The sequence below is a fragment of the Eptesicus fuscus genome, chromosome 22 (assembly GCF_027574615.1).
Source record: "Eptesicus fuscus isolate TK198812 chromosome 22, DD_ASM_mEF_20220401, whole genome shotgun sequence".
Lineage (NCBI taxonomy): Eukaryota > Metazoa > Chordata > Mammalia > Chiroptera > Vespertilionidae > Eptesicus > Eptesicus fuscus.
In genome coordinates this window covers 5,574,278-5,590,147 of record NC_072494.1, presented here as the reverse complement: position 1 = coordinate 5,590,147, position 15,870 = coordinate 5,574,278, and the positions used below count along the sequence as shown (strand labels likewise).

Genomic DNA, 15,870 nt, shown 5'->3' with positions numbered 1-15,870 from the left:
AACGTCAGTCTTTCCCTCAGTGGTTTTGTGTTCTGCCTGAGACGTCCTTCCCCTGGGGCATCATGAAGGTCCTCTCTGGCACAGGCAGCACAGCAGACTCGGCAGACCACTCCCGCCCGCGGGCAGTTCCTCTCTAACGGGGTGTGTGTCATAGACACAGCCGTGTGGGTAACTCATCTTTCTCTGTGAGGGTCAGTGCAGTGCCTGATAGTCAGCCAGCAGCCTCACTGCTGCTGTTTTCCACATTTAAATCTTCAATCCAGCAAGGATGTATTTTTGTGAGCTAACAGTTTCCATATATGCAAGGCGTATAAATACAGGTTCTATCTTTCCTTCCGCGGGTCTGTCTCTATGCCTACAGCACACCGTTTTAGTTACTGTAGCTTTAAAATCTTTATACCTACAGAGGATGTCAAGACATGATCCCATTTCTTGTTTTTCATGCTTTGCTTTCAGTTCTCGGGCCTTTTTTTCATCTACATTGAGTGAAAAAGTGACCTCATCACGTTTCCCAAAGTAACTCGCGAATTGCTGGGTAGTGCCTTAAATTTACATCAGTTGGGGAAAACGGACATCCTTCTTAATATTTAGTGTTCCGACTTGAGTGATTACAGGTTACAGGCTTGATTCGCAGGAGGGGGCTTACAGGAGGCAGCCGATCAATGTTTCTCTCTCAAATAAAAAAACAAAACTTGTAAAACCACATTAAATTCACTGCTGGACCTGGTTTGCTAATATCTTGTTTAGAGTTTCTGCATCTAAGCTCACAAGTGAAGACGCCTATAATTTACCTTGTATTGTTCTTGTCTAGTTTGGAAATGAAGGTTATACTGTTCTCGGAGACTGAGATCTACAGAATTCTGTGGAATCAGTTTTCTTCATTGTTTGGTAGACCTCACAGTGCAGTCATCTGGGCCAGGCATTGTGTTAGTGGGAAGCTTATGTCCACTTCTCTCTTTTTTCCCTTGAGTAATCTTACTGTAGATCTGTTAGGCTTTTTATAAAGAACCAAATTCCAGTTTTTAAAAACCTCCCAAATCTGTTTTAATGTCATTAACCTGTGTTAATAAAATGTTTAACTTCCCGTTATATTTTCTCTGGATTTGGTGAACATGTGATGACCAATTTAAACGTAAACCTTAAGGATGCAGCTGGGTTTTGAAGACCTATTACTTACCGTGCGAGCTGTTATCTGTTTCAATGTTTTCAGACATCACGGAGTTGTTTGTGCTGTAGCTCAGCCCGAGAACCATCTGAAGGTCGGAGAGATTCAGCCGCGCTGTTAGCTCGCCGCTGCTGTCCCCGACCTACAACCACAGCAGGTGTGTGTTAGAGGAAGGACAGGGAACGTGAAGACTAGCCGAAAATGTTGTGAGCTGGATGAAAATAGTTATACTGGAATTATGAGACTGAATTAAATGGGGTTTTTGTAGAAGAAAGAAAAGGGAAGTTTCTAAAACATGACAATGGTACAGCTAATTTTATTTCATCAGCTCTTTAGTTCTCTAAATACTGGACTGCTCTTAGTCTGTGATCAGCCTATGTAATAAGAGACTAACTAATATGCAAATTGACCAAATGGTGGAACAGCCGGTCGCTGGGACGCACAATCACCTCCAGGGGGCAGACGCTCAATGCAGGAGCTGCCCCCTGGTGATCAGTGAGCTCCCACAGGGGGAGCACCGCTCAGCCAGAAGCCGGGCTCACGAGCTGGTGAGCACGCCTCCGCGGCAACGCTAAGGATGTCCAACTGACGGTTTAGGCCTGCTCCCCTAAGCCAGCAGCTGGGCATCCTCCAAGGGCTCCCAGACTGCAAGAGGGCACAGGCTGGGCTGAGGACCCTCCCCCCTCCAGTGACACATTGATTGGTTGCCTCTCCCGCCCTCGCCCTGACCACCTGGGGCCCAGGGATTGAACCTGCAACCCTTTGGTGCATGGGGCGACATTCTGACCACTGAGACCACCGGCCAGGGCCACTTTATATATATTATCTCATCCTTATGATGACTTGGCAAGCTAGATATTCCCATTTTACAGATGACAGAAGTGAGGCTCAAAGGTTTCTAAGCTCAAATAGGCAGTAGGTGGCAGGACTGTAACAGGAGCCAGTCCTTGATTCTAAAAGCCGTCCTTTCCTCCCACACACACGGCTTGTCCATGGAGAACAGGGGGTGTGGCGGGGCATATTCCGGTCCCTGGAAACCAGCCTCACCTCCCACATCAAGGCCGGTGCGAACACACCCTCCGATCAGCAGCTCAGGTGTGTGGGGAACAATATCAACTCGGCACTGGCCGCAGAGGAGCGATCCCCGCAGTGCCGGCTGTCCCTGCCGACCGGAGTCCCAGCCGCACAGACCGGCCTTCCAGCTTACCTCTCTCGAAATCTCCAGGTGCTTTTCAGCGAAGTGCATGGCTTGCTCGTGGTTTCCTAGGGCTGTGTATGCGTTTCCTAAGCTCCAGCACGCTCTCCCTTCGCCGATTCTACGAAACGATCAAAGCAAACTTGCCGTTATCCGGAGGGAGGGGAGCGTGGTCACCGGCTGCCCAGCAGTAATTGAGGTGCACAGCGCTCTGCGTTCACGTGGTGTTTGACGTGAAAAACACCATCTCCATCCTGGAGACAAGCTCGAATGCCCAGAAAACACTGAAACCCAGAGTCCAGCGTTAAACGCCTTTTTAAACATGCGCTGTATGACAGACCAAGTCGCAGGGGCGGGTCTGTCCCCGCCCATGTTCTCTGCAGCCCCCGTGATCATGCAGCCATAGGGGGGGAGGACCCACTCCCTCGGGCAGTTAAGAGAGGTTCTCCTCCATCCTGAGGTGAAACCTACTCTCCTAACGTCCACACACAGACCACAGGCCTGCACATGGATGCTGTTCGTTCATTCAGTGAAAAAAGGGAACTAGTCACCAACATTAACAATCACAAGGCTTCATATAAAACTCAGACTTCTAGCTTCTCTTAACAAGGAGGGGAGGGGGGACTGGACACAAGGGACCTTCCTTCCTGCTGGCGACAATGAGCTGATCGAGGAGCGGCCGTGCCTCACTCAGTCTGACCTGTCAGGAGGGCGGCTGCAGGTGGCAGGGACTGTGACCCAGTTACTGACCTGGGTTCAGGGCTCCCCGGGACCAGGCTAACCCCTAACACACGGAGTCCTTCAGACACAACTGTACAGAGGATGCTACTGAAACAGGAACTTCCTTAAACAGAAACTTAAAAGGGAACACAAGACACTGGACGGAAACCCTGTCGCCATCACCTGTCCTCCAGCTCCTGAGCGATGGCCAGGTGCTTCAGGTGGTAGTCGATGGCCTTGTCGTAGTCCTGGAGCAGCGTGTAGGTGTTGCCCAGGCTGTAACAGGACTGCGCCTCCACGGCTCTGTCTTTAAGCTGCCGAGCCAACAGCAGCGTCTTTCTAAAGAGGGAATTAATGCTTACATAACCATCACTTTATTTTTGGCCATCATCATAATTAACACTCACTTTCCCACCTGCCTTTAAAGCGAATCTGTTTTAGAGCCCGAGAGCCTACACTTTCTCCAGAACTGGCAGACAAATGAAAAGATGCCTCTGAAACACAAAAGCAAGTCCGGACTTCTGGGAGAGGCGAGGGTCCTGCTAGCCTTCCAGACAAAGGAGAAGTGACACGAGAGCAAGTGCTCGGTGTGAGCACAGCTTTCCCCGTCGCAGGGACCGTACCTTAAAGAAGAGACGTTCACCCACCCTCTCTTCCAAGCATAGTGTGTTCCTTACATTTGTTCGAAATTTAAATACTGAGTTAGGCCATTAGTCACCGACTCATGAAAAATATTTAGTGCATTTAAAGATTAACCGAATTCTACCCAATGCCTATGGACCTGCCAATGAGAAGCCAGTTTAACAGTTAGAGTGTGGGCCGCACGGCTAGACTTTCTGAGTGATAGATTTTATTTGGAAGGATATTTCATATCTAATCGGCCAACAAATATTAACCATTAATTAATATTTGTTTAAAGTAAGGTGGGATGACATTCTAGCTCTTTAGATGGACCTAAAACAATTTTACCTTTTTTTAAAATAAAATATTCAGAGCTCTCTCACATTGGATTCTCTAACAATAAAATACAAATCAATCACTGTCTTTGGTTCATGCAAACGATTCTGCCCAAGTCTGTACGGGCCTTAATCCCCACTCATTAGGGGAAACTCCAGACAACCGGAAGCACAGAGCAGGCCACCCACGGACAGACCAGAAAGGCCTGCCACAGAGGAGCTGGGGCTGCCCTCGGTGAGTGAGGACCCAAGTGGGCAGAGGCGTGACGGTGGGAAGAGCCCAGTGATCGTGGGGGAACCAAGCAAACATTTTTGCTACCAGGCTCTCTTTTGGCCTTTCTGCAAACCCGGTGGAAAATGCATATAGACATACATATTACACATGCTCATAAGCAAGTTAGGAGTTTCATTTGAAAAGTCTTAAGGTAAAAAGCGACCGTCTAAAGGTTAAGCCTCAGGCACAGCAATACTTGGGCCCTGTGCAGGGACTGCGCTAAGCACCTCACACAGTTCCCACCAGTCCTCACAGCCATCCAAAAGCAGGTGTGTCTGTCCTTTCAGATGAGGACCCCGAGGCTCCGAAGCCCGGTCCCACAGCCGCTGGGCAGCCAAGGCAGGTTCTGAGCCTCCTGAGACTGCTCAGGCCGCACACCTCATCTCACACTGACTGAGGAGTATCACTCACTTGTAGTAGTCAGAGGCCATTTCAAATTCACCAAGAAATATATATGCATTTCCAAGGTTGCTGTACGCTCTTCTTTCGGCTGCTTTATCCCCAAATTCTTTTGCTATAAGGAGACGCTGAAAGGGAAACTCCGATTAGACAGAGCCATACCAAGGAAGGAATAACCTCACGCTGCGGGGCTCGGGTGCAGAAGCCGGCTCCAGGGCCGGCACTGTACCTGCTCGTGGGCGATGACCGCGTCCCGGAAGTTGCCCAGGAGGTAATGTGTGTTTCCCAGGTTCCCGAAGGCACGTCCCTGGGCGGCGCGGTCCCCCAAAGCGGTCACCAGCGACAGGTTCTCCCTGAGTGAGGACAGCACGTTGTGAAGAGAGGACGGGCGATTTACTTATTAGATTGACACATCTGAGTCTTTTTATCATAAAAAAGTTTTAAAGAAGCTTACAGCCACAGTGTGCCACATTTTAAAGGTGGGTCTGTGGGGAGGGTGGCTGTAGGAACTGGCTGGGACATTTTACTAAACCATCCGGGGGTTTGCCCCGATCAAGGACGCAGTCAGTCTTGGAACCCCTAAACTAGCAATCCTATGAGATTCTACTGACAAGAGACTAAACTTACCCCAAAGTAACGTAGACTAACCAACGGTACTTCTTTTTTCTGCCACTAAGTGGCGCTGGTCTGCAGTTAAACGGAAGCTTTTCTGGGGAGACTGATACAACTCTAACCTTCCAGCGCCAATTGGGTTTCTTTTTCCTTGCTAGTCCGGAATTTTAACCCTTTGCCAAACCTAACGCTTCCTCCGGGGTAGAGAATGCACAGCAGATCCCGGCGCAGGGCCGGCTGGCAGCACGACTCACTCATAGAGATCCACTGCGGCCTGCAGAGCGCCGCGCACCTCCTCGGGGAAGTCGGCCGCGTCCTGAGGGCCAGGGCAGCCGAAGCTCTTGCCTTTGGCGTGGTACACGTTGCCCAGGTTGTAGAGTGCTCTCGCTTCGCCCACCTGTGCAGAGCGCAGTGTTTACTCCCCCTGCACTCAGGGCGGGTGGTACCGTGCCCATCACACATTCACTGGACACGGCCGGGACGGCAGGCCCCGAGGGCGGCTATGCTGGCCACCCACCCAGAACCGAACAGCGGTTCCCTAGCACAGTGGTCGGCAAACCGCGGCTCTTTGGCCCCTTGAGTGTGGCTCTTCCACAAAATACCACGTACCCTGATTAAGTTAATAACAATGTACCTACCTATATAGTTTAAGTTTAAAAAATTTGGCTCTCAAAAGAAATTTCAATCGTACTGTTGATGTTTGGCTCTGTTGGCTAGTGAGTTTGCCGACCACTGCCCTAGGAAGAAGGGCCTCTCATTGTTTACTTTTCCCTCTATTTAATGATTTGTGTGTTTCTCCTGTTTTCTATGGATCTTTTCTTGTTTGGCATTAACCTGATTAACTGATTAAACAGAAGTAAAACACAAACCAGCTTCAGTGAAAATGCTCCCTTCTTACCTTGTCGTTAAGTTCTCTGGAAATATCCAGGTGTCGCTGGCAGCACACTACGGCTTCGTCGAAATTTCCGAGAACTTTCAAGGTGTTGCCCAGATTACCACTGGCTTTGGCTTCCCCCAGCTGGTCTCCAATAGTCCTGGGGGGGGGAAGTAAAGCACTGAAATCTAAAGGGGCCAGAGTACAGCTTCTCTAGAGGACAAGTCATGTGCTTACGTGAGAACGACCCATTAGCCTTGAAACCTACTTTGAATAAAAATGTAAAACTTACATTTCTGTACTTAATTAATTTTCACTCATTTAATTAAACTCTAGGGTCATTTCACTATTATTCATTCATTTAATTAAACTGAGCCTAAAGATTCACTTTAAAATGCAATGCTATTCCATTAGAACTCACTACATGTATTCAACTGGTTTTTTCAATTGAATACAAATATCATGAAAGTGACCATTTAGGGAGAAAGGACACTGAAAAGCTTAAATCAGTTACCTCGCGAGAGTGAGGTCGTGATGGTGGTACTCCAGGGCTTTGGCGTAATCGTGCAGGTAGAAGTAGGCGTTGCCCAGCTGGCTGTAGATAGCGCTGAGGGTTTTCAGGTCCTCGGTCCCAACCTGCACGGCCGCTTCAAAGAAGGACACCCCAGCGCGGCAGTCTCCGGCCTTACACAGGCGCTCCCCCTCCAGGGCCAGCTCCAGGCAGGAGGCTTCCATCCTGCAGGATCACACAGGACGGCCACACCCTCACTGACCAGGACCGCCACGGCCGCCCTCCAGTGGCGCGATGCAGGCGTGGATGGTGGCCGCCCTGCTCAACAGCGGCCTCCATAACTGAGGTGTCTGTGCAAGAGGTCACCTGCCTATTCAGATGTCTGAGTCTCAGGTCTTTTATATAGAATAGCCAACTATTTCTATATGGAGCCCATTTTAATGCTCCCCCCCCCCCCGCCCAATACACACAGCAGCCCACTTTACCAATGAGAGAACCTAAGAGAGTTCCCTAACGTTCGGAGTTGTGGCAGACTGAGGCTTCCTGAGGGAGATGGGGTGCTGAGAAAAGTGAAGTCCTACAATTCTACTCTCCTCGATGCAGGTGTCCAGGTTATCTGCTCACCTGTCCATCAACCCCTCCTCCCATCTGTCTTTCTCACTCACTCACTCTCCTTCCTTTTCCCACCACCACACGATTATTTGTACTTAGAAAAATAAAGGAGCAAAATACCTTGATCTACAAGGCACACGGCCATAAGAGAACTAAGTGTCAAGAAGCTTTATGTTAGAAAGCGAGGCTTAAAGATTCACAGAAGTTCAGTTCTCAGCCTGTCACTGAATTTTAAGTCAGAAGAATTAAGTTAACGGTAACTCGATCCAGGGAGAAAAAGCAACGGTACTTTGGATTCTAATCCTCAACATGACAGGTGCCCTCACCACTGTGTTTCTCCAACATCGGTGACTTCTGCCATGTCTACGTACTGCCCGATCATTCACTTAATGGCTTCCTGTAATTTGGCCAATGTCCTTAAAATGGCACACGTCATAAAAAAGATCTGGCTCATCCGAAGCAGGACTGTGAAACAGTCTGATGTGATACTAACGTTTATTTTCTCATGCACATTAAAACACATAGTAGCTATTAAAACAGAAAAGCAAATAAAATTCTCCACGTCCCACAACGGGCACACACGCCCCTTCGGAAAACGGGTTCGGCTCATCCGTCTTGGAGCACCATTGAATGAAGCCACTGGAATTGGCTTTCAGCAAGTCAACCGAGCGGTGGGCTTGGTCCAAAAGGGACCTAAAAAACCCAACAAAACCTGAGGAGAAATAAACATCTGGACCAGGGCAGCGATGGTGGCCACCCGGGACAGATCTGTTTCCAGCTTTACGTCGGGAACGTATCTGTCTGTGATCAGTGAGGCGAGGGCCCTCCCCTCATCCTGGGCCTCAGCCACAGCAGGGAAACCTCTGCTGCCCTGTGCTCAGCAGCGGCCACGTCAGCCAGGGACGAGGCACAGCACACCGAGGCCGCGACAGCAGACACCGGACGTGTCACACGTATGCCATGTCCAATCACAGGTCTCCTCTTGTCGTTCACAAGTGAAAGCCGCCCATCGGAACTATATTTTTGAAAATGAAAGAGTTCCTAAAAGAAAAAGTATTTTTGTTTAAGGTTTACTAAGAGGTTACTGGTAGAGTATTCTGTGTGTGAAGAGAAGTGAGTCAGCAAAGGAGTAATGTGTAAAAATGTGATTTTTATTAAAGGTTCTTTCGCTAGACGAGGTACCTTAACTAGTTGTCTCTGTCTAAATACCGAAACCACTGAATTTCTAAGAATTATCACAGCGAAAAAATTAGAAAACATATTTTTACATATAAAAAATAATACTTTTTCTCTTAAAATACATTTCATTTTCAAAATTGAGCTAGCAGCTGTTAAAGTGTGTATACGGTTTTAGGGACACTACACACACACACACACACACACACAGCAATTTCACTGCTGGGAAATGTGTACATAGTAGCTCCATGCCTGCCAAGAAAAAGCTGTGAGAAAAAACACAGCCCGCTCACGGCGAATGGCCCATCGACAGGGTATGGTTAAGAGTGCCCTGCCATCGATCAATGGAATCCCAATGACAGCCCCTATTTCAAGGGTGTGGGGGGGGTCCCACACAGCACATCAGCAGCTCAGGGGGAGGCGGCTGCTGACTGGGACGTCAGGGAGAGGCAGAACCAGGCAGAACGGAAAAATCAGAAGCTCCTAACGGTGTCCACGTAAAACAGAGAAGCAGTCCTCAAATCAGTGTCAGCACCACAAACACTGGCCTCCCGGACTCACTACACACTGAACCGTCCGCCCAGCTGACGGCGAACAAGACGTGGCTGAGGCTGAGGGGTGTCATACGAGCTACACGTTTTTAAAGCGTTTTACGTGATTCCCACTGGAAACACGACAGCACGCTGGCTGTGCAGACAGAGCCCCACAGAACCAGCTCCGGGGGAAGGCACGTCCGTCCCTGCGCCTGAGAGCTTCTGGTTACATCCGAGACACGCCATGGCTCATATATTTTATTAGAAAGAAGCCAATATTCTGGCAAAATCTCCAAGACCTCAGTGAACTATATCTCAGTGCAAAATAGTCAAGGCAGGTCGGATTATAAATATTTTAGGAGATCATTAAATAGTAACAGAGAAAGTAATTTCATATCCTCTCGGTCTCTGCCAGAGAGTAGAATTACTTCCTTTGTTTACCAGTTGGGTTGGAAACACCCAGAGTAGAAGGCAAACCAGGAAAGCGCCTCTCCATCCAAACACCCCCGTTTCCTCTGTCCCTCCCAACGCCCCGTCCAGCTGTGGAAGCACAGAAAGCGCATTTCTAGTAACGACATAATCAGAGGGGCCCGCTCCCCCACTGCTGGCTGACCATCACAGCGCAAGTCCTCACTTTCTGCACAACCTCATGTCCTTTCATTTCTTTCCATTTTGATATTATTTTTAACTTTTCTTCCATGCTAGGTTTTTTCTTCACCTCCTTAATTTTGGTTTCTTGGGTTCAGAGTACATCAATGAAAGCCAAGAGGTTAGATCACTGATGCTGCCTCATTTTAGAAGGTTTAATGCCGATTATGTCCAAGTCTGACTCTCCCCGCCAAGGGCTGACACATGACTTAAGAAGAAAGAGCCAGGACTTGAGACTCAAAACCAGCGGCCTGCTCCGCAGTGTCTCAGGCGGGCTGTCTCTGCGGTTCGAGTCTCTCCAGACCTCAGCTCCCCCCTCCGTGTGCTCACTGGGCACCAACATTTTCCATGGCCAGTCCTGGCTTGGCCCCACAATTTCCATCCAGTCCATTTGCCACATAAATCTAGTTATCTATTTTGTAGAAGGGAAAAGCAGTGCAAAATTATTTAGTTTTAAAAGTGGTTTTCCTACCTATTATATCAGATTCAATTCTCAAAATAACCTCTGAGCTAGGCCTTACAGAGGGAAGCCGTCAGCTAAGTGAGCTGCTGAGGCGCATCCAGAGGCAAAGCTGAGAAAGGAACCCCATCTGTCTCCGAATCCAGCTCTCCCCCCACTCCACGGAACCGCAAACTGTTTTCAGAAAACAATTTTATTTTTGTTAAAAAAAATCCGCACCTGAGGATATGCTTTTATTAATTTTAGACAGAGAAGATGGGAGGGAGGGAGGGAAGGAGAGAGGGAGGGAGGGGCATGGAAGAGGGGGGGGGGGGAGGAACATCAATGAAAGAAAGAAACATCGCTGTGAGAGAGACATTAATCGGCTGCCTCCTGCATAGCCCCTACCAGGGATGGAGCACAGACCCAGGCTGTGCCTGATGGGAAAGGGAAGCAGCCACCTTTCAGTGCACAGGACACGCCCACCCACTGAGCCACACCAGCCAGGGCAGGAAAGAGGGTTATAATAACTACATCCACCCAGCAAAGGTGAAGACTTCAACACCAAAAGTGTATTCTTTTACAACGTACATGCAATAGTCTAACTTCTTACAATCCTAAAAAATACTGAAATGTTTATAATTCCTAGTAACAAGTATTAACAAAGTTTCTCAAACAAATACAAAACTAGAGAAACTAGTATGATGAACTGATATAATCATCTTTCAACATCACTGATTACTAATATATGACATATTATCCATATGTTTCACCTCTACTTCCATCCTCACTCTCCAATCCCAGATTCTTTTGAAGTACATTCCAGAAAGCATGGATTTCATTTCTAAATATGTTAGTATTTATCTCTAAAAGGAGTCATTTTCAAAAAAATATAATCACAATACTATTTACCATGCCTAAAAAGATGAACAATAAGATTAAAGTTTAGAACTAATTCCATCTTAACCATCAACCTCCATTTCTCTCTGCCGTCACCATTATGTTGCAAAGTATGTCATAAATCCTTCTACTACCTCTCAGGAGGTTCCTCAGTGTCCAAAGAACTATTTCATGTCAAAATGACAAACCCCAGGGGGAGATGAGAACCTCCACAATGAAAGACCCAGAGGGTAAAACACCCCACGCGAAGTGTTTAGGAGAGAAGAATAACACTAGGCCATGACCCTAACTAAGGGACACAAACCTTACCTGCAATCACACAACAATGCGACGGACATACAGAATGCTGACCTAGAGCACTGACGAAGCCTCTTCCTAAAAGCAGCTGCAGGCTTTTAGGTGTCTTTGGAGAAGTCCTATGCAGAGCCACGTTTGACCTACGCGGTCATGGAAAAGGACAGAGCGCGGACCTTCCTACCAGTAGAGGCACATCCGCTCCTCACCCACTGCTCTGGCGGAGCGAAGGGCACACCGCTCTTGGAAACCTTCAGCAAGACAGATGAACATCTATCTCACCGGGTTCCCCTGATGGCCGTGTCCAATGAAGTTCACCGGACAGTCCATCAGGGGGACTGAGCCGGAGACATGCGAGGCATGGCTGCCCCAGGGAGCTAATGGCCAAGGAAAGGAGTGGCCGGGGGGCACTAACATGCTCACGGAAACAGACACATGGCATGTGGCACAGTGGTGCTGAGAGACGCCCAGGAGCAGAGGCCACGCTGACCAACCAGGCGTTCGGAGTGGTTTCCCGGAGGACGTGATCTCCGAGCCGGCTCCTGGCTGTTGAGCAGAACTAGCTGAACCAAGAGCGGGAAGGGCGCACACGGACAGGTGCAGCCTGAGCACAGGCAGGTGACATGGAGCCGCACGACGCCTTCAGGGGACAGAGCTCAGAGCGCAAGGTGAGGCCTGGAAGTAAGGGGAAGGGACAGGCAGAGACAACGGAAGACCCTGTGTCCATGTAAGCTCGGCTCTGCCTGCAGGTCACGAGCCACCTAGGGACTGGCTCTGGGTATCAGACCGAGGCCTCAGGCGGATCTAAAGGATGGACTCCAAGAGGATGAGCATGGGGTCTAGAGGAAGGACGAAGGGGGACGACTACAGCAGTGGGGGCGGGGGGGGGGGGGCAGATGGGTACATGAATCTGAGCAGCGCAGGAGGTAAACTGGCAAGTCTCCACACTGGATGCAGCGCGGGAGGAGGTTTCTGGAGCTATGCCCCAAAAGGTGGGATGAGGGCAATCCATGTAGGAAAAGCTCATTTTAACTATGTTGAATGCCTTCCGTTTTCTTTTATTTGAAACTTTTTTATTTTTAATAAAAATGCCCCCCCCCCCCCGGACGCCCCCTGTACAAACTTCCTTGCACCATGCCCTAGCATGAGCCATCTGCTCCAGGACCCCTGCTTCCCAACCGTGTTAACACAGCAGAGACCACCACTCATTAGAGATTTTCAATGTTCATTGCTGTATGTTCTCATATTTATTTAACATTAACTTGGAACCGTTTCTTTTTCTGTGTTTTTTTAAAATATATTTTCACTGATTTCAGAAAGAGGAAGGGATAGGGGCATAGGAACATCAATGATGAGAGAGAATCATCGATCGGCCGCCTCCTGCAAGTCTCCTACTGGGGATCGAGCCTGCAACCCGGGCATGTACCCTGACCTGGAATCGAACCGTGACCTCCTAGTTCATGGTGGATGTTCAAACACTGAGCCACACCTGCTGAGCAACTTGGAATAGTTTTGATAAAGAAGTTATTAGTATCTTATCACCTTATTAAAAATTATGTCTTCCATTCTAATATTTATGTTTATTTTACAGTTTAATGTAATGACCAGAACTTCCAGAATAAATGTTAAATAATAATGAAGCAGATATTCTTGCTTTGTTTCCAAATGTACAGAAACGTCATATTTTATAACTAAATATTAAACTGGCTACTAGCTTATCATGTTTAGAAGAGTACCCACACATTTCAATGTTAATTCCCATTTTTAAAAGAGCTCATTTAGAATGATCACCATTTAAAATTTGTAACACAAAATTAGGTCATTCAGCTGACCACATTACAAAATCCATCTTTTACTCCCAAAGATTTAGAAATATTTTTCAATTTTATATTTGCATCATAGAAAGTTATAAAAATATAAACTATTGATAAACTCTTCCACAGAACAACAAAAACAAACTATATAGTATATAATTGGTCTCTATGCCATTTTCCTATAAAAAGGAAAAAAAACTTACAACCACCACAACAAAAGAAAACTTTGTTTACAGGAGATACTAACTATGGCTGGTGTATTTTGAATATTTTCAAAGTTAAATCTGAAATGATCAGAGTTAAATACATATTTAAATAAGGATTAAAAACCACCCAGGAAGAAAGCAGCAGTCTTACCTGTAACGAACATGAAAAGAATGGTCTTCCCTCATGCTCATCAAATTCTCCTCCATCGAGTCATATTACAAGCTGAGTACAATAGGAAATTATCTTATTCTGTGCCAATCCGGTCCTGTACAGGGAGAACTGTTGCAGAACAGTGTGCGGTTAGCACGGGAAGGACTGGTGTTAATGCAGGCTAAGCTCCTGCTTCTTCTTTAGGAACAGTGACAGGAGGTCAGTGTCAGGCAGCTTAAAGGTTCACTGTGTCCCAAATCCTGGCATCTCTGGCCCTTTCAGCAGCACTTCAGCAACATTTCTGCAAAAGGAATACAAATGCTTTGCTGGAAGTCCTGTTTTCAAAGAGTAACCTGCAGTGACCCCAAGCTGCACCTCGTCACACAGCCCCGGCACACTGCCTCAGGCCGAGAGAAGCAGTGACAGTGGCCAGCAGCTTCTAAATAAGGGTGCGCGTGAGGCTTTTCAGAGCTACTCTCAAGTTCAACTTTAAACTGGTTTGAAATACAGTTTTATGTCATATTTTCTTTTATAAACAAGTATAGGACATGTATGACATTATTAGCTAAAAACAAAAGTATGGTATTTTAAGTGTTTAAAAATTGCTATTAATATGTAAAATGAAAATTCAATAATTATTTGAACAAACTGATTCTAAACTCTGCAAATTTCTTTCTTCAAAAAAGGTATTTGTGCTAACATTTAGGCTATACTTGTATTCATTTGCCCTCAAAGTATATTGTATTTGGACTCATTAAGGCCTTTAAAATGTTTTTATCACTACTGAGTAGGTACAAAGAAAGTTAGGAACCCTGTGTATGGCAGGATGACCCAATGAACACTTACATACCACCACCCAGGCTAGGATGAAGGACAGTATCACTGCCTTTGAAGTCTCCTGGGTACGTCAACCTAATCCATCCTACTTCTTTCCCCTCTCAGGTGGGACTAGCATCACAACGGACACTGAGAGCAATGGAACAGGACAGAGGGCCCAGAAATAAACCCACGCCTATCTGCTCAGTTAATGCATGACAAAGGAGGCAGGAATGTACAATGGGGAAAGACAGTCCCTCAATAAATGGTGTTGGGAAAACCAGACAGATGCAAAGAATAAAACTGGATCAGCTTCTTACACCACATACAAGAAGAAACTCAAAAATAGGTTAGAGACTTAAATTAAGACCGCAACCCTGAAACTCCTAGAAGAAAACATAGAGGCAGTCAACTCTGTGACATCGTTCTTAGTGATATTTTTGAGAAAATGTCTCCTCGGGCAAAGGGAAACAACAGAAAAAATAAACAAATGAGGCTACATCAAAATAAAAGGTTTTACACAGCGAAGGAAACCATCAACAAAACAAGAAGACAACTTCCTGAAAGGGAGTAGATATTTGCCAGTGACACATCCAATAAGGGGTTAACATCCAAAAAGATAAGGAACCTCATACAACTTAAACACCAGAAAAACCAAACAATCCGACTTAAAAATGGGCAAAGGGACAGAATAGACTTTTCTCCAGAGAGGACACACAGATGCCAACAGACATGTGAAAAGATGCTCAACATCGCTAGTCATCAGAGAGATGTAATTTTTGTTCCTGTTCATCCTCACGCAAGGATATTTTTTCCATCGATTTTTAGAGAGAGTGGAAGGGAGGGGGAAGACAGACAGAGAGAAACATTGATATGAGAGACACACGTCGATTAGCTGTCTCTCACACACCCCAAATGAGGCCGGGATCAAGCCTGCAACCCAGGTACGTGCCCTTGACCAGAATCAAACCCAAGACCCTTCAGTCTGCAGGCCGGCACCTCTAACCACTGAACAAAACGGGCTAGGGCAGAGAGATGCAAATTAAAACCACAATGAGATATCACCTCACACCTGTCAGAATGCCATCATCAATCAATCAACAAACAAGTGTTGGCGGGATGTGGAGAAAAGGGAGCCCTCCCATACTGCTGGTGGGAGTGCAGACTGGTGCAGCCATATGGAAAACAGTATGGAGATTCCTAAAATAATTAAAAATAGGGCGCAGCAGGTGGGGGGTCAATGGGTGAAAAAGGGGACATCTGTAATACTTTCAACAATAAAGACACATTAAAAAAACAAAAAAAAACAAAATTAAAAATAGAACTTCCATATGATCCAACAATTCTACTTCTAGGTATTTAACTGAAGAAATAAAAAACACTAATTAAGAAATATACATACATACACACACATATACATACATATACATATACATATACATGCACCCCTATGTGCACTGCAGCATCACTAGTAATGGACAAGATATAGAACCTAGATATCCATCAATAAATGAATGGATAAAGGAGATGTGGTATATATCCACAATGGAATATTATTCAGCCATTAAAAACAAT

General features: G+C 46.7%; 1 protein-coding gene across 4 annotated transcripts in view; it reads right to left on the bottom strand.

The window, feature by feature from the left end:
- Positions 1–15,870, bottom strand: part of GPSM2 (G protein signaling modulator 2) — a 33,939-nt gene that overhangs the window by 10,941 nt on the left and 7,128 nt on the right. For 3 of the 4 annotated variants that reach the window (XM_054711654.1, XM_008147100.3, XM_054711653.1), the window contains exons 2-10: positions 13,480–13,780; positions 6,710–6,931; positions 6,220–6,355; positions 5,576–5,718; positions 4,939–5,062; positions 4,722–4,837; positions 3,264–3,419; positions 2,373–2,481; positions 1,178–1,307 (exon numbers count right to left, since the gene is read on the bottom strand). In XM_054711654.1, coding sequence (XP_054567629.1) covers positions 1,178–1,307; positions 2,373–2,481; positions 3,264–3,419; positions 4,722–4,837; positions 4,939–5,062; positions 5,576–5,718; positions 6,220–6,355; positions 6,710–6,931; positions 13,480–13,535 — 1,192 coding nt within the window. In that variant the 5' untranslated portion in view covers positions 13,536–13,780. The remainder of the gene's footprint in view (positions 1–1,177; positions 1,308–2,372; positions 2,482–3,263; positions 3,420–4,721; positions 4,838–4,938; positions 5,063–5,575; positions 5,719–6,219; positions 6,356–6,709; positions 6,932–13,479; positions 13,781–15,870) is intronic. The other variant, XM_054711655.1, reaches the window with a different exon arrangement.